The sequence below is a fragment of the Sminthopsis crassicaudata genome, chromosome 2 (assembly GCF_048593235.1).
Source record: "Sminthopsis crassicaudata isolate SCR6 chromosome 2, ASM4859323v1, whole genome shotgun sequence".
Lineage (NCBI taxonomy): Eukaryota > Metazoa > Chordata > Mammalia > Dasyuromorphia > Dasyuridae > Sminthopsis > Sminthopsis crassicaudata.
This window is the reverse complement of record NC_133618.1, coordinates 560,632,802-560,650,560: the sequence shown is the minus strand read 5'-3', so window position 1 is coordinate 560,650,560 and position 17,759 is coordinate 560,632,802. Positions and strand designations below refer to the sequence as shown.

At 32.1% G+C, this 17,759-nt stretch overlaps 1 protein-coding gene across 13 annotated transcripts in view; it reads left to right on the top strand.

Annotated features, from left to right (window-relative positions):
- Window positions 1-17,759, top strand: part of CHD2 (chromodomain helicase DNA binding protein 2) — a 181,512-nt gene that overhangs the window by 107,673 nt on the left and 56,080 nt on the right. For all 13 annotated transcript variants that reach the window (XR_012486993.1, XR_012486994.1, XM_074295064.1 and 10 more), the window contains 6 exons: window positions 396-612; window positions 5,189-5,278; window positions 6,201-6,391; window positions 12,888-13,076; window positions 14,603-14,765; window positions 15,705-15,857. Coding sequence is in view for 11 of the 13 variants with exons in the window: in XM_074295064.1 (XP_074151165.1) it covers window positions 396-612; window positions 5,189-5,278; window positions 6,201-6,391; window positions 12,888-13,076; window positions 14,603-14,765; window positions 15,705-15,857 (1,003 nt within the window). In the remaining 2 variants the exon portion in view is untranslated. The remainder of the gene's footprint in view (window positions 1-395; window positions 613-5,188; window positions 5,279-6,200; window positions 6,392-12,887; window positions 13,077-14,602; window positions 14,766-15,704; window positions 15,858-17,759) is intronic.

Here is a 17,759-nt window from a genome sequence, read left to right as displayed (position 1 = left end):
GTCACTGAGGCATTGTAAATGTTTTTATTTCAAAATTATTAGAAAAAAGAGAGATTTCCCCACAAATACTAGCCCTTTCCCTTTTCATATTACTTTCCACATTCTCTGCATATCTTGTACATATCTAGTTACTTTTGTATTTGTCTCCCTCATGAGAATGTGAGCTCTTTGAGGACAAGGATCATTTATGTCATTGTGTCTCCAGTCCTTAACCCATTGCTTTACACAGAGTGATTATTTTACTTTATATTGAGGAAATTAAGATGTGCAATTATAAATTCTACTCATTCACTGACTCATTGTCATGACTCATCAGCAGAAATGGTATTTTTACATGTTTTTGATTTTTGTTACATTGATTGGATGAGTTATGATTCCTTTTTTTTTTCTTTCAGGAGCAACAGTGTGATTCTTGCTGATGAAATGGGCCTAGGAAAAACCATCCAGACCATATCATTTCTGTCCTATTTGTTCCATCAACATCAGCTGTATGGCCCCTTTCTTGTGGTGGTGCCTTTATCTACTCTCACTTCATGGCAAAGGGAATTTGAAATATGGGCACCAGAGATTAATGTAGTAGTTTACATAGGAGACCTGATGAGCAGAAATACGGTGTGTAAACAAAAAAGAGAAATGGGATATATAGTGTGCACCATTCAAGTTTTATAGAAATTCCTTTTAAAGTTGTTGATACTTATGAAAAGTCTTGTTTGTTAGCCTTATTGGTTTTATGTATCACAGTAGCACAATAAAAAAATAAACTTTAAAAACATATTTATTCAATTTAAAGAAAAATAGTTGTATCATGTTTGCTAGAAACCTCTACTAGTCATTATTCCCAATAGATGTAAAGTAACGATATAAATATTGATCTTTTAAATGACAGCTCCTTTTTGAAATGTTTTTATCTCTCTGCCTTAAAAGTCATAAACATCATATAGGATCACTTCATTCTAAGAGTCCTACACTAATTTTATTTTAAAATTATGAAATGAATTTAATTCATGTTATCTTTTTAAATGAAAACATAAGAAAATAGTTATAGGCACAAGAACTTATCAGAGCTTTTAAAAGCTAGGGTTTCTATGCTTAGGGCCAATATGAGCAAACTATATTTGAAATAAAAGGAATCTTTTCATAGATGGTATATTTGTTTACTTATTGTCATCCTCCCTTACCCCAATAGAATGAATGTAAGCCTGAGAGCACAGGACAGTTTTTAGTTTTATATTTGTATCTTCAGTAAGTTAGCCTAGCACAATTCCTCACAGATTATAGGCATTTTTAATAAGTAATTTTTAGATTGGATAATAAGATTTATTAATTTGGACATCATAATTAACAGAAGAGTGAAGGGTAAGATTAGGGAAAAGAAATTTTTGTCATCAACTATTCCACAGATTGGCTATGTGATATTGGACAAGTTAGTTTATTTTGCTTGGGATTTAGTTTATTCATCTTCAAAAAAAGAATGTTGGATGAAAAAATACCTTTTGTTTTTTAATAGTTTGGGAATTTATAACAGGGATTGTAGCTGAAGTTTGGTTTACTTCTTTTTTTTTCTCCCAAGTTAATGGTATAAACACTAGTACACAGGTCATATTTAAAAATGAGAAACTAATTTCATCATTAAGCACTTGAAATACTCAGACACTACCACTAGATGGTATCAGGTAAAACTAAAGGTTTTAGCCTGAGGTTAATCTTGAAGGAAATTGAGGATTTTGAAATGAAGGTGAGGAGGGAATGTATTTCAGGCATGGTGGACAGCCAGTACCAAGGTAAGAAAATGGGAAATGGAGTGTAATGTTAGTTTGACATATGAGGAGGTTATAAATATTTGATATGTGGATTTAAATCATTCTCACCTTTTCATTAAAACAAGGCACCTAAGGATTTGTAGCAGGTATTATCTTTGTGTTCTAGTTTTATTAAAGTATGATATCTGCATGTAGAAATACACAGAAAATGGAAGTTCAAGTAAAATAGAGCAAAACAAAACCCACTACCCAAAAGCAAAAATGATGGAAATCTCTGTTGGCTTGTCATATAATTCAGTTAAATTATTCCTATCTAAGTTGCTCGTGTGATTTCCATAGCAAATATTTTATTAAGGTGTTTAATAAAGCTGTACTTTGCTGCCATATTGTGTTATAGGCATGACTGGGTTTTCTTAGGTCATATTGGTGACATATTAAGATTGGAAGGTTTAACCAAACTGGAAAATGTAAGTAATTTGGTATGGACTTGACAACATATTGAATATCTTTTTTCTAAGGATCAACTTAGTTTGCATAGCCATATTAGTTTAAGTTTAGTGTTAAGTTTTTAAAATTTGTTAATAATTGTATTTTAAAATAATTTGTTTTTGTTGTAATCCTCTGTGTGTAGTTTTATAAACATTACCTTGAGTAGGGGTTCATAGTCTTCACCTAGACTTCACCAGTCTGCCAAGATTCTGTTACACAAAAAATGCTTTAAAAATTCTGAATTACCGAGAAGTTCAGTGTAGTGAGAAAGATCATACTAATGAAATCACAAGTCTTTGTTATATTAAATAAAAAAAATTCATGTAATATCTACCTATTCTCATGTAGTTAAAAGTAAAAAGAGTGAACTCTAAGTAAACTGATTAAGTTATCAAAGAATGTTTATTTTTATATATATATGGGAGGGAGGCACTTTCAGCTTCCCTTTCTCCCTTCTGCCAGTTCTCTCTCCCATCAAAATAAGAAGGCCTCTGCCTGACATTAAATATTAAATAAGAAGGCCTGTATCAACTATAACAACAAAAATAATTTTTAAAAAATGCTAGCATTTACATTGTGCTTTAAAGCTTTGTAAAATGCTTTACAAATAGTACTTCATTTGATTTTTCACAACAATTCTTGGAGGTAAATATTGTAATTATTCCCATTTTCTTGATGAGAAAATGATCCCAGTAGAGGCAAAGTGGCCTGCCCTGAGTCCTAACAGAAATTGTCTGAGGCAGGATTTAGACTCAGGCCTTTCTGATTACAGGTCTAGCATTATACCTACTACGTCTCCTAGGTGCCTTATTACATAAAGAGGGTGGGATTTTTATAATTTTGAAGTTTCCTTCAAGGTCTGAATCCTGTAATCCTAAGAGATTATTTTTATCCCTGGTAGCCATTCCCTGTATTTTTATTCCCAGCACTTAGTATAGTGCCTGATACATATTAGATGCAAAAATACTTTTCATTCATTGATTCAAGTAACAGTTAATTTCTGAAATTGTAACTCCTTTTTCAAAGTGTTCTATAATCCATATTTTCCCCTAAATCCAAAATATTGAGTTTTTAATTTATATGCTGAATAAAAGTATTGTCTTTGCAAAATTTGCTCATGGGGAGAGGAGCTCATTATTAAGAGACGATGTTAATACCTTTGGTAGGTTGATCTCCTTTGAATACACACACATGCATGTATACACACACACACACTCTCTTTCACAGAAAATGAAATTATATCCTTAACGCTTTCATACATGTATATTTCCACTACCTTCAGTTATTTAGTATTTATAAACAGAATCTGTAGACAAAAAGCACTTTAAAAATATCTTTTTTTTTGTATGTTATATACAGTGCTAGCTACCAGGGATTCAAAGACAAAATGAAGCAGTCCTTACCCTGAAAGATTTTAACATTCCATTAGGAAAGACAGCATACATATTTTGAAACAGAAACAAAATAGTTGCAAGTTGAATTTGTCGGGGAAAACACTGGAGTTGGGAGGGATCAAGAAAGACGTAAGGCAGAAAGGCTGCTCATGAGCTGAGTGGTGAGCATCTTAAGAGAGGACGAGGGAGTGCATTCCATTTGGGGGATTAGCCAGCATAAAGGTTCAAAGATGGGAAATGGGAGTGTTACAGGAAATATAAAGGGTAGGAATGGGTAATATGCTTTGAAGGTAGGCTGGTGCTTTAAATGTCAGGGAGCCACTGGAGTGACTGAGAAGGACCTAGACCTTGAGGAAAATCAATAGCTATGTAGAAGATAGATTGGAATGGTAAAGATTTGTGGCCTGGAGATCAATAAGTAGGCTATTCTAATAATTCTGAAAAGTAGTCTAGACAAAAGGAAATATAGACTTAGGCTAAGGTCATTGCTGTATGAGTAGAGAAGAGATGGATACAACAGGCATTATGGAGACAATGAACAGGATATGGCAACTGATTGTTGTAGGTTTAGTGAGAATTGGTATTGACGGTGACATCAATATTGTATACTTGGATGATAGTGATACCATTGAGTTCTTTTTTGGACATGTTGAGTTTGAGATGCTTGGGGTACTTGCAGTTCAAAATAGGCAATTGATGAAATAGAACTAGAACTTAGGAAAGAGACCAGAGCTGAATATGTAAATCTAGAAATCATCTTCTTGAAGTTAATAATATAAACCATAAGCTTGATGAGTTTACAAAATGAGAATGTAGAGACAATAGAAGAGGCCTAAGATGGAGTCTTAAGGGATACTCACAGATAAGGGCATGGTATATTCTAACAAAAGAGTCTGAGAAATAGTTAGGTAAGAAAATCCTAAGATCATAGAATTAGAATTAGAGATCTTGGAGATCATCTGATTAACCCCTTTGTTGGAAGAGTAATGTTTGAAAATGCCAGAGCATTGGGTGTTCAATAGTATTAAGTGATGTAGAGGTCAAAAAGAATGAGGTTTGAGACAAGTCCCTCAATTTGGCAATTGAATTATTGGTAACTTTGAAGAAGAAACTTTGGTTAAGTAATGAATGAGTACAGCTTCTCAGGCTGTTAGAGTTGCTCCCTTTCATGATGTTGGAAGGAATAGGCTAGAAGTAGGCTTACTATCCCCGAGATGATAGTGCTACTATTTGCAGAATTTCTTGGGCATAGAATTCTGAGTATCCACTTCATGGGCTTAGTAATCGTGTTACCTGCCTTGTTTATGATGTTTGCTCCCACTTTCTTGGGGTATTTCATTGCATTATGAAGTTGGAAACAAGAATTGGAGAAGTAAATGAGAGAAGTAAAGGCTATGGTTATGACTTCTATTTTTTTTCCCCCTAGAGATTTGACTTAGAAATGAAGGGAGAGATAAAGGACAATAGCGAGAGCCATATGTTCTGTTTTTTGGATGATATGAAGTTGAGTAATATTAGGATTTCCACTATCGATTTCTTTTATAGATACGGGAATATGAATGGATCCATTCTCAAACCAAGAGGCTAAAGTTTAATGCACTCATAACAACATATGAGATCCTCCTAAAAGATAAGGTATGTAAGGCATGGTTTAAATTTTTGAATATCCAAGTTATAGAGGTCTGTGTTTTTCACTTTTTGTTATAACAGTTATTTCTGGATTTTGACCTTTGTGGGGGGGGGGAAGAATATTTTGGGAACCTTGGTAGGGAAGAAACCAAATGCTAGAAAGAACACTTAAAAACCTAATCCAATTCCCTCACATTTTACAGAAGAGGAAACCTGAACTCACAGAAGTGAAAGGATTTTCATGGGATAATAATAGTCAGTGATAGATTTAGGACTAAAATCTGGCATTCCTGTTCCTGGTCTAGTAGATGGTGATTGTTGTTTTAAATTATTCATTGTATTATTTTCTAAAAGAGAAATTTATTTATTTATTTTTTTGCTCTCTACAGGAAAATAGGTTTCACATAAAATGAAGATTGTAAAACTTGTCAAACCCTTTGAAGATGGTCTTTATAAAGAACTAAAATACTCCTTACAAAAATATCCATTTTTAGTTCTAGTCAGATTCTGCTAGAGCCAAGGGAAGAGTTTTTAGGTTGATAAAATCTGTAGTTTCTGAGTGTTCTTCAAATCCCAGTGTTGTAGTGGAGCCTAGTTAAGAGGAGGATGGTATATAAGAAAAAGAAGAGTACAACTCATTTTTGCCCTAAACCTCCTTTTTTTCATTTGATCTTACAACTGGGGATATGTAACATTATTTGGAAAAGGAGGCCTACTTTCATAATTTTTAAGGGATTGTAGTTTATTTTTGACTAGTGCATGCCCTAGTCTAAGCAACTAAGACCACAAATGATCTTTTACATATCTAAGACAAAATGGAATATTTTCCATACTTACATTTGTAATTATGTTTGCATGGAGATAATTAACACTTGAAACCACTTGCCCATCTGACTTAGTGGCTCGTTTTGTTTTGTTTTTACTTTAGACTGTGCTGGGCAGTATTAACTGGGCCTTTCTGGGAGTGGATGAAGCCCATCGGTTGAAGAATGATGACTCTTTATTATATAAAACTCTGATTGATTTCAAGTCCAACCATAGGCTCCTGATTACTGGGACCCCTCTTCAGAATTCCCTCAAAGAGCTCTGGTCCTTGCTGCACTTTATTATGCCAGAGAAGTAAGCTCTTTCCTGTGTACTTCAAAAGATGTTAGAATGTTTGAAATGGCAAATGATATTAAATCTTTTATCACTCATCTAGGAAAATAGATGGCATGGTTTGTGGAAAGTAGAGCTTGTAGCATGATTTTTAGTAAAATAAATATGGAAATAATAGTATCAAATGATTTTGGGATAACAAAAGTCATAGAGGTCAGAATTTTTGGAAGTCACATATTAATTTGTAAAGGCAAAAAATTATGAGGTATGGCAAATAATAGTGAAGTAGCACATTGGTTAGTCTCTGAAGTACTACAATATATAATTAGTCTAATTGGAAAGTGCTGAAAAATTATTCAGAGTAGATGAAATTTTGAAACATACTTTTATGTAGAATTCAGCTACGATAACTTCAGAAAAGTAAAGTAATATTTACCAAGATGCCTCTGCTAAAAGTATCTTTGTATATGTAACATGCTTACTCTGTGATACAGATCCATAAAATTACTTGGCTAGGGTCTGCAATTGCATTTGAAGACAATTCAGACTTTTACTCTGATGCTGTTAAGTATCTACCAAGTTCAATCTAAGGGTGACTGTTTTATGATAATAAATGGTTTTCCAATGTATGCTATTTTTCATCCGGACCAAAGTAATGACACTTTAATAAGTCTGAGGCTTTTAATTTTTTTCCTCTTCCCCAACCTCCCTAATTATTCAGTAATGTTGATAATTTGCATTGAATTAGCCCTGATTTTCCTTTGTGAATTCTTGGATGTGTGAAAGAGATAATTGACAGCAACTGTTCTTTTCTCTTTGAAAAGTTAATATGCTTATGTGAGAATTAAAACATTGATGTGGGAATTATTAATCTAATGCAAATAATACTTGTAGCCAATCTTTTCATCTATATTTTTTGTGTGCTAATATGTATGTATAGCTACACATAATGTATATGCATATATACATGTGTACTTTCACGTACATAAACATAAACAAGCATGAAGTAAAACTTTGTATTTTTTGTGAAGCAATTGGGTTAAGTGACTTGACCAGAGTCACATGGCTAGTAAGTGTTAAATTTCTGAGTCAGGATTTGAATTCAGGTCCTCCTGATTCCAGGGCCAGTACTGTATCCACTACACCATCTAGCTGCCTCAGAAGTAAAACAAAACAAAACTATTATTTAATGAATTAGGATATAATTTTATTTTCTTTGTAAAGTTGTTAAAGTGAACGAACAAACATTCTCTGAAGTATTTTGTGAGCCATGTTGGAAATAGGGTATTTGTTTAAAATGATAAGGGAGTCCTAGAGGAAAAAAGGTTCTGAACTCAAAATACATAGATATAAGACAAGTAGTCACTTTTCTTTGGTGGAGGGGCCTTGAGGCATTTGGAGTTAAGTGATTTGCCCAGGGTCATAGAACTAGAAAGTGTTAAATGTCTGAAGCTGTTATTTGAACTTCATGGTGGGTGCTCTAACTACTGTGCCATCTTGCTGCCCCCAGATAGTCACTTTGAAAGCTCTTGCAATCTATGTGAAGGGAAAGGTCTTTTTTTTTCCTTCTCAGTAGTACTTTATTTTTCCAAATACATATAAAGATAGTTTTCAACATTCATTTTTGTTAGCCTTTGTGTTCCAAATTTTTTCCCTCTCTCTCTTACCTTCCCCTTCCCCAAGATAGCAAGCAATATGATATATCTTAAAACAGGTACAATCCTTTTAAACATATTTCCATATTGGTCATATTGTGTAAAAAAAAAAAATCAGACAAAAAGGGAAAAAAACATGAGAAAGAAAAAGCAAAAAAACCAAAGATGAAAAAAATAATCTTTGATCCACCTTCAGTCTTCATAGTTCTCTCTATGAGGCAGATGGTATTTTTCCACTCTTAAGTCTATGGAATGGAGCCAATTCTATCACTGGTGATCATTGCATAATCTTGCTGTTACTATGTATAGTGTTCTCTTGGTTTTGCTCACTTCATTCAGCATCAATTCATTTAAGTCTTTCTAGGCTTTTCTGAAATCAGCCTGCTCATCATTTCTTACAGAATAGTAATATTCCATTACATTCGTATACATATTTTATTCAACCATTCAACAGATGGGTATTCACTCAATTTCCAATTCCTACACTTACAAAAAGAGCTGCAACAAACATCTTTGTGCATGCAAATCCTTTTCCCTCCTTTATAATTTCCTTGGTATACAGACCCAGTAATGGCACTGCTGCATGGAAGGGTATGCACAGTTTTATAGGCCTTTGGTATAGTTCTAAATTGCTCTCCAGAATGGTTGAATCATTTCACAACTCCACCAGCAATGCATTGGTAGGACTTAAATAGTTAAAAAAATATAAAAAATGCTTGGGAGCATATTTTAACTGACCTTATTCTGTATTTCCCATAAAATTTGTTTTGTGAGAGTAGTTTTCTTTCTTTTGTTTATAGATCAACTTTTTCCAGTCTTTTGTTAATGTCTTTATACATGTCTGATTATAGTATCCATCTTTAGTTGTCTCCACTTTGATTCTGAAACAGTCCCTGAGGTTCTGACAGAAGAAGTAGAAATGACATTTGTAAAGAGAATAAAGAAGGAAAAAGTAGCTTGCTTGGATTGAGTATAAATAAAAACATTTATTGGAAATGATGTTATTGTGAGGGCATTTTAAAAGGTATCCAAAAGAAAGGGAGATAAAAAAGTAGGGAGAAAGTCTCAGATTTTATTGTTAGCAAAAACAAACAAAAAAAGTGTCAACATACTAACCTATAGCTGTTTTTCAATCTCACAATGATCGTGAAGGTTTACATATATAGTGTTTAAAGTTTGCAAAATGCTTTACAAAAATTATCTTATTTGATCCTCACAACAACCCTGAGAGGTAGGTTATATTATTTTCATTTTATAGATGAGATTGAAACAGATAAAATTATGACATATCCATATCTAATGGTTAATGAAGCCAGATTTGAATTCTGCTCTTCCTGAATTCAGGTCCAGTACTCTGTCTATTGTATTACTTAATTGCTTCTGATCTTTAAATTCTACCTGAATCATTATTTTCTTGTGTACTTAATTTATTTTAAATGGTTTTGTTTCTTTTTCAGTCCTTTAAATCATTCTTTTAAAAGAGTAATTTTTATTTAAAAGAATAATATTTAGAGAGAGGACAATTTAAGTGTTCTTTCCTTTGTACTTGTATTTAATTATCTTTGTTATTTTTCTGTTTGGAGTGTTTATAAGCTAAATATTCTGTTCATGTTTTTTTTTGGGGGGGTAGGGATATTTCTAATGACCCATTTTAATCAAACATGTCTTTTTTTCATTAATTATGTTTATCTTAATTTTTTTTGAGTTTGTCACTTTGGATTGCATTTTGAATATGATTATTTGAATTAGAAGTTGATAGTGAGTAATGAAGAATGCTGTCATTTCTCTTACATTTGAACGTCTTTATTGTGGCTGTTTTGTAGTATTTGTTGTTTGGTATGGCAATTATTAAATTTAACTATTATGTGTCAAAACTGGAAGTATGGGTTTGTTTGTTTTTTTTTCTGGTGGCAATTTATGTATTGTTTTGATTAGTGCTTTATTTTCTGTATTTAGAAGTTCTGGATAGTTTTCTTGAATTATTTCCTTTATTTTAGTGTTCACATTTTTAATTTATTGTAGTCTTCCGGGAAACCTATGGTTTTTAAGTTATCTTTGAGCTTCTTGCTTTCCAGATCAATTGCTTTTGCTTTGTATAGAGCCAACATCTTTTAGCATTGTTATGTTTTGCTTCTCTTTTTCTAGATAGTCCTTCACTTCAGTATATTTATATTCTGAATCCATTGCTTTCTGTTTCCTTCTTTGGATTTAAGTTTTTCTTTATTAATTATTTTTGCTGTTCAGGCCCAAGTTCTCACATCTGTTCTCTTCAGACTTATTCTTTTTATGTCTTTTAAAAAAATTTCTCCTTTGAATCATTTTGGAACACCATCTTGTTGTTCCATCCTCTTGGGGATTCCAGAGGGTTTTGAAATTAGTTTCTCATTAGTAGGTTCACTTTCCTTTATCTTACAATATTTTTTGTAGTTTATAATCTTTTTAATGTTTTAATATTCATTCTCTCATTTATCTGCTCATATTCTAGATTTTAAATTGAATTTTCTTTGTTTTGAAATTTTGTTGGTTCAGTCATTTTTACTTACATTCTCTGTTACTTTTAAATTTCTTCTCCTTTTGATAGTGGGTGTACTTGGAACTGGAATGTAAAGTTGTCTCATTTTCTACATTTGAAGGAATTTAGTTTTCAAGCAGGATTTGGCAAATGTATTAAAGCAATGATCCATGTCTTGACCATCTCACAAGTGACTAAACGATGTAGAGATACAAATCCTATGTTGTATTTTGTATATTGATAATGAAAAATATTTGATTTTGTAGAACAAAACACTGCCTTATTGGCTCTTTTACAGCAAAGTATCTTCCATCCATTTATCAGGATCATTTAAGATTTTTTTAGATTTAACAGTATAAATGACAATTTAATAACTGGTAATAAACACCAAGTGAGGTATAAAACAGGGAGATGTATTTTATATTTATTTAATCTAGGAGGAATAGTGGGAACCACAGGAGTTTGTTGAGTAGGAAAGTACTATGGTCTTATCTGTACTTAAGGAAAACTATTTTTTTAACTGAGGTGGGAGAGACTTGAAATGAGGAGGGGGAAATAATTGAGAGACTATAGCAGTAATATATGTAAGAAGTAATAAAGGCCTGAATTAAAGTAATAGCTATGTGAATAGAAGTGAAGTTAACTTGGATAGGGGTAGGATGTGAAAGATATTGTTTTTTTTTTTATCATGAAAGAAAAATAATTTATTGAATATATTTTATTTTGAAAGGTAGGAAAGTAGAACAGGAGCTAGCCTTGAATCTAGAATAATCTAGATTCATATCCCATCTCTTAAATACACAGGTGATGTGATCCTGTACAAGTCATTTAACCTCTCACTGCCTCAGACAACTCTAGGAGTTTAAGATTCAGAACCACTGCTGATCTTAATTGGTTGAAGCAGTTTCCTCATCTGAAATTCCCTACTTAACAGCTTCCAAAAAAAAATTATTATTATTTTGTATTGTGCATTTTGCTAACTTTTAAGCTTCAAACAATGGTAGTTTTTATATGTTATGCAGTACATAATAGGAAAATAAATCTTGTAAAATATTGATAATTTTATTTTTGAGAGTAATCTGGTTATAGCAAATTAATAATATATTATTTATATGTACTAAGATGAATCTGCATATGCTTTTAATTTTTTTCAATAGTTATAATTGTGTTGATTCATGCACAATTTTTCCTGGAAGTATGTGTTTGTCAGATCACAGAGTAGTATTAATGGTAATAATCATGGAATAAAGTGACCAAGTCCACAAATCTGACTTAAGTTAATACAGTTCAGTCAGTATTTATTAACTTCCTTTAGAATGTAAGGCATAGGCATAGGCATAGGCATAGGCCATAGGCAGGACATTCTCTAAGAATGAATTTTTTTTTTTTTTTTTTGCCATGATAAATCACTGTTCTTTGTATTGTAAGGTAATTGTCCCCCTTTATTTTGTACCTCTGATAATTTCCCAATGTTCCTATTCTAAATGACTATAGTAGTTTTCATCAGCCTCATTAAAGATTATGACTTGCCTCAGCCATTGAGCTCAGCATAGTTTTAGTTACATAATTTTGACTAAACATATGTTAGTTACGTGTTTCTAAATTAAGTGGGTCTTTTGGATTGTTTTTTGTGTTCCTGGATTCCATTGATGTCAAATACAATTTGTAGTTTTGTACATGCCTTTGACTTTCTGTAAGTAGAGCCCTTTAAATTTTGTCTCCAGAACAATACAGGCTTTTTATTTAAGTAACAACTGAAATATGTATCTGATAGTTGTTTTCAATTTTTTTTTTTTTTTGCTGAGGCAATTGGGATTAAGTGTCTTGCCCCAGAGTCAGACAGCTAGGCAGTGTTAAGTGTCTAAGATTAGATTTGAACTTGCGTCCTCCTGACTTTAGGGCTGATTCTTTGTGTACTACACTACCTAGCCGTCTCTAATTCTTTTTTCCCAAGTAAATGACCTATTATTTAAAAAATTATAAATCACCTTAATTTTCCTTCATAAATCTATAATTACTTTCCACATTCATTTTCATAATCTTATCTAACAGAAATATGCTAGTCTCAGAAACTGGATTATTTCATAAAATAAATGTTAATAATTTAGGTAACCCAGTTATATTGGTTTTTTGGACTCATGCTTAAATATTGGATTCTTTTTTATTTCATTCCATTTTTATTTTTTGGTTTTCTGTTCTTATTTCTTTCTGACAAGAATTCAAAAATCAGTAATTTTATCTTGATTAGTTACCTTTTTATGAGGTTAATTTTATGACACAAAAATGTCTTTTTTTAAAGAATTCAAATATATTTTCCCCATATAATTTAAAATTAGTATTTCATCTTTAGGTTTGAGTTCTGGGAAGATTTTGAAGATGATCATGGAAAGGGGAGAGAAAATGGTTATCAAAGTCTCCATAAGGTTCTAGAGCCTTTCCTTCTTCGAAGAGTAAAAAAGGATGTGGAAAAATCTCTTCCAGCCAAAGTTGAACAGATTCTCAGGGTGGAGATGTCTGTCCTTCAGAAGCAGTATTATAAGTAAGTTACTTCCTAAGCTGGCCATTAAATTGTATTGAGGCTGCAGGTAGAAATAAGAACTTTATGTGAAAATCTTGCTTTTCTTTTTTATTTTGGCCAATTCTGGATAATGGTGTTTTTTTTTTTTCAAGTCCTTCCTTCTTCCCTCCCTTTTGTGTTAGTGCAAATGAGAATTAGTGGCATTCTGTTCTTGCTTGATGGCCAAAAAACATAGCCCAATTCCCAGAGAAATAATGATACTCTTTCCTTTTTTCCTCCTTGCCCCAGGAAACAGATCATTATATTGAAGAATATTCATCTAATAGCATTGGGAGTTGATAAAAAGAGAGAGGAACATCCTTTTTCAACTGAAGTGTTCTAGATGCAACAGATTTAGTACAAAGGGATTTGTGTACTTGGTTTAAGTTCTATTGTAGGAAGGCTGGCACTAGGTCAAATCATGGCTTCCATAATTTAAAACTGTACCTTCAAAATTTTGGACCAGTTAGTTATATTTATAAAATAATGTTTTAAAATTATAAGTCTCTATCAAAATAAGAGATGAAAAAAAGACAGTATCCTAATAGTTAATGCTTTGTTAATACTTTAAAAAAAAATTCTTTTTTTTTCCTTTGTCCTGTCTTGTTAATCACAACTTACCTGAATTTGTAATCCAATAGTTTTCAACTGTTGTGACATGAAAAGTATTATAATACTTAATAAGAAACAAGCAATAAGTCTTATTTAAAATATATCTGTAAACAATGAACATAGAAAGAGGGGGAAAAACCAAACACTGAAATTAGGTTGAAATTGAGACCCACTTTCTTAGTTTTGCCCTGCATTTGGAGCAACTGTCTAACCTAAATAGGCTCTTCTTCCAATTAAGTTGACATCTTGAAGGAATTTTAGTTTGATTCAAGTTGTACTTGCCAGCTATGTGTGTTTTTATAATGCTGCCATGCTTATATTCCTTTTTTTCTTCTTTTTTGATGGAAAGAAGAGAGTGCCTGAGCTAAGAAGTTTCACAAGTGAATGTAAAAAGTAGTGATGGAAAAATGAAAAACATGCATTTATTGATGAAAGTTAGAGTAGGGTATCCGTGTATACATTTTCAACCTAACACTTTGGCCATGTCATAATATTTAGCCACTGTATTGAATATTCTCTTTTATTTGGAGGAGGGGGATTACAGGTGTTTCATAGTGCTAAATCTATTTTTCTGGGTCTTGGAAGTAGCAAAACTCTTTGACCTTGATTGATCCTTGTTAAGATAGATTGAGAAAAGAAACTTCCTTCATTTAAAAAAAAAAGACCAAAAAAAAAACAAACCCCAAAACTTAACATGAATCTTCATGGTGATAAAGTTGAGATGTGTAAATAAAATCATGAATGTGATTATTGTTATGAAGACCCAGAATGGACAAGAAAAACATTTACTTACCCCCTTTGTACTTTTCTTTTCCTTGAAGCTTTTTTCCATTCCCTCTCCTTTTGGCCTATTATTTTAAAATTTGACCTGAGAATTATATTACTGACATCTACAGGTGGATTTTGACAAGGAATTACAAGGCTCTCTCCAAAGGGACAAGAGGCAGCACATCTGGTTTCCTTAATATCGTGATGGAACTGAAAAAATGCTGTAACCACTGCTATCTGATTAAGCCTCCAGAAGAGAACGAACGTGAAAATGGACAGGAGATCTTGCTGGTGGGTATTTATTTGTAAATAGCTATTGTCTTTTTTTAAAATCCACAAATAAATCTATGATAAAATAAAATTTGTAAAAAAAACTTTATCTAGCCTAGCTATCTTCAAATTAATTCTTTTCCATCTCTCATTCTTTTAAAGATTTGATTTTGGGGAAGCTTCTATTGAAGATTTTTAAAAAATTTATTTGAAGAAATTATCTTTTAAAAATAGTAAAAAAAATTAAGATGGTAAATTATTTTTTTTACTGATTTAATTCTTTGTTTAAAACGTTCCGAGGACCTTTTATATATTTAGTACAAATGCCTATGGCATGTAGAAAAACACAATAAATGGCTCATTGAGAACATGGCAGGGGACTATTATGATCTTCCTGAGATGCCAAGATTTATATAGATTAAAAAATTCAGGCAACAAATAGAGATAGAGTACATAACAGATTGCAAAAGTGATTATAATCAAGTGTCACTGGTGATAGAAGTCAAAGTTAGGGATGATGTAGGTTTGAGAATTATCCTCAGACATGTTAATGGAAACCATGTAGATGAGCAATGACTAAAAGATGAACTCTGGGAATACTAAAAGCCAAGAAGAGAAGAAGGCATTACTCAAAAGAGATAGAGGAGCAAGAGCTAGAAAAGTACAAAGTTGATCATTGTTGTCAAATACTCTAGAAAGTTTATAAAGTATGAGAAGTTTGAAAAGTATGAGAAGTTTGAAAAGTAAGAGACCACTGGATTGTTCATTGTCTTAAGAACATTTTTAATAGAAGAGTGGTTATAAGATTATAAGGGGGTTATCAATAGAAGGGTATAGGCAGGTCCCAAACATACTTAAAAAGCATTCATGAAAAGAATTCTTTGAAATCAATCACAGTTTTATGTATATAAATGGGGAAATGTTTCAACCTCATGATTGGAATGACTTTTAGTTCTTCAGTCCCTGATCAGGAGCAGTGGGAAGCTGATCCTCTTAGATAAATTGTTAACAAGACTTCGAGAGAGGGGGAACAGAGTTCTGATCTTCTCCCAGATGGTGAGGATGTTGGATATTCTGGCTGAATACCTGACTATTAAACATTATCCTTTCCAGGTAAGTATGTTAAGTAATGGGGTTGCAAGTATACTAAACTGACATAGTGAAAAGTATCATCACTTTTTTAATTGTTCTAAATCTAGACGTAAGTCTAAGAAGGGTCTTATTTTGAAATAACTTTTTCTATGCTTTCTCTTTAAAATACTCATTTGAAGATCACTCTTTTATTTGAGAAAGAAAAAAAGTAAAAATTAGGTGTGTTCTTATCTCTAAATAATGGAGAGGAAAAATTGGTTGTTTGATGAGGAAATCACAGGAACTCAAAAAATGTAGTACATACCAGAAAAAAAAAGAGTTGTTGAAATTTTCAGTGAACTTGGAATTGAATCTGGAGGCAGTTGAAATGATTCTCTTTTTAAATTAATCCACTAAGTCCTAGAATAATTTTTTAGTAGAATGTAGACTGTTACTACTCACTGACAATTATTCAGGTTTGTTGAGATTTACTCAACAAAAAAAATTCATTTTATGTTTATTTGACAGAGATTTTTCTGATCCACTTATATATAACAGTTTATATGGTGAATAGTTGAATTATATGTTTTGTTTTTGTAGTATATTGAGTTAAAGATTTCTTTCTAACTTGTTTGACTTTGACTGGAATAGTAGTCCTTTCAAGTAGTATCATAATTTATATATTAGTTTTAAAGGAACTTTTTTTTCCCCCCTTTTTTTGAGGCTGGGGTTAAGTGACTTACCTAGGGTCACACAGCTAGAAAGTGTTAAGTGTCTGAGATGTGATTTGAACTCGGGTCCTCCTGAATTCAGGGCTGGTGCTCTATCCACTGCGCCACCTAGCTGCCCCTAAAGGAACTTTTAAGTCAGTGGGTATCAGATGTTTTTTCCTTTTTAAATCCTAACTTCAGAGCCACGAACAGATCCTCTTCCAAAATGGTCTAGAATAGAACCATTCAAAACAGTTTAGAATTTCTAGTTTTTGGTATTATTTTTCTTTATTAACTCTCTTTCAATAGTGTTTTATAGTATGGCTATTTCACAGAAATACTCTCCTAGTGTATCTGATCCCTACATTGCTTTTACTTTAGTGACTTAATGAATACCAAATACAATCAGAAAGCAACAATCCTGTTTTCTTTTTTGCAAGACCTGAGATGGAACCCACTCCTTTCTGGTTATTGTCATAGTAGCTTTAGTCATAGGGTCATTTCCATTAGTAGCAGTAATGAAATGGCTTCTTCTGATTTCAGAATGTAGAATGGGATATTGTAGGCCATATTTCTTATTGGCTGAAAAATCAATTGGAATTTGTATACTCTAGAAGAGAGGAAATGAAATTTTAAGATGATGATTTGGTCAGAATAAATAACATTGGACCAGGAATTTAGAGATTTGGGTTTATTCCTGATTTTTTAACCAATTATGTAACCTTGAGTAGTTTAATTTCTCCAATGTTGGTGTCATCATCTATAAAAATGAAAATGATAATAGCTATCTATTCAACTCATATAAAAGTTGAGAGGTAGAAATAAAATAATGCAGGTAAAAGTGTACGAAAATTTAAATTTAAAAAACTTGTAAAAGTTATGTGATAATGAGCAGTGTCTGTATATACATATGTATATGCATGTGTATGTATATATATTTATATTTACATATGTTATGTGTTCTGGTATTTGTGCTATTGTGAAAAATTTTATCAAAAATAAAATTATATGAGTAAAACAAATTGCTTAAATCAATGTAAGCTTAGGATTTCCTTAGAAAATACTTTTCTCTGGGTATACATTGTAATCAGTCATATTGTTTCCCATTTCAAACTTATTTGGTACCTAGAAATATAATTAAAACAAAGGAGTTAACAAGGATTGGGTTGCCACTCTTTTCTTCATAGTCCTTGATATAAGGTCTGATCCTTAGATAAATCTAAAAGAGAACATT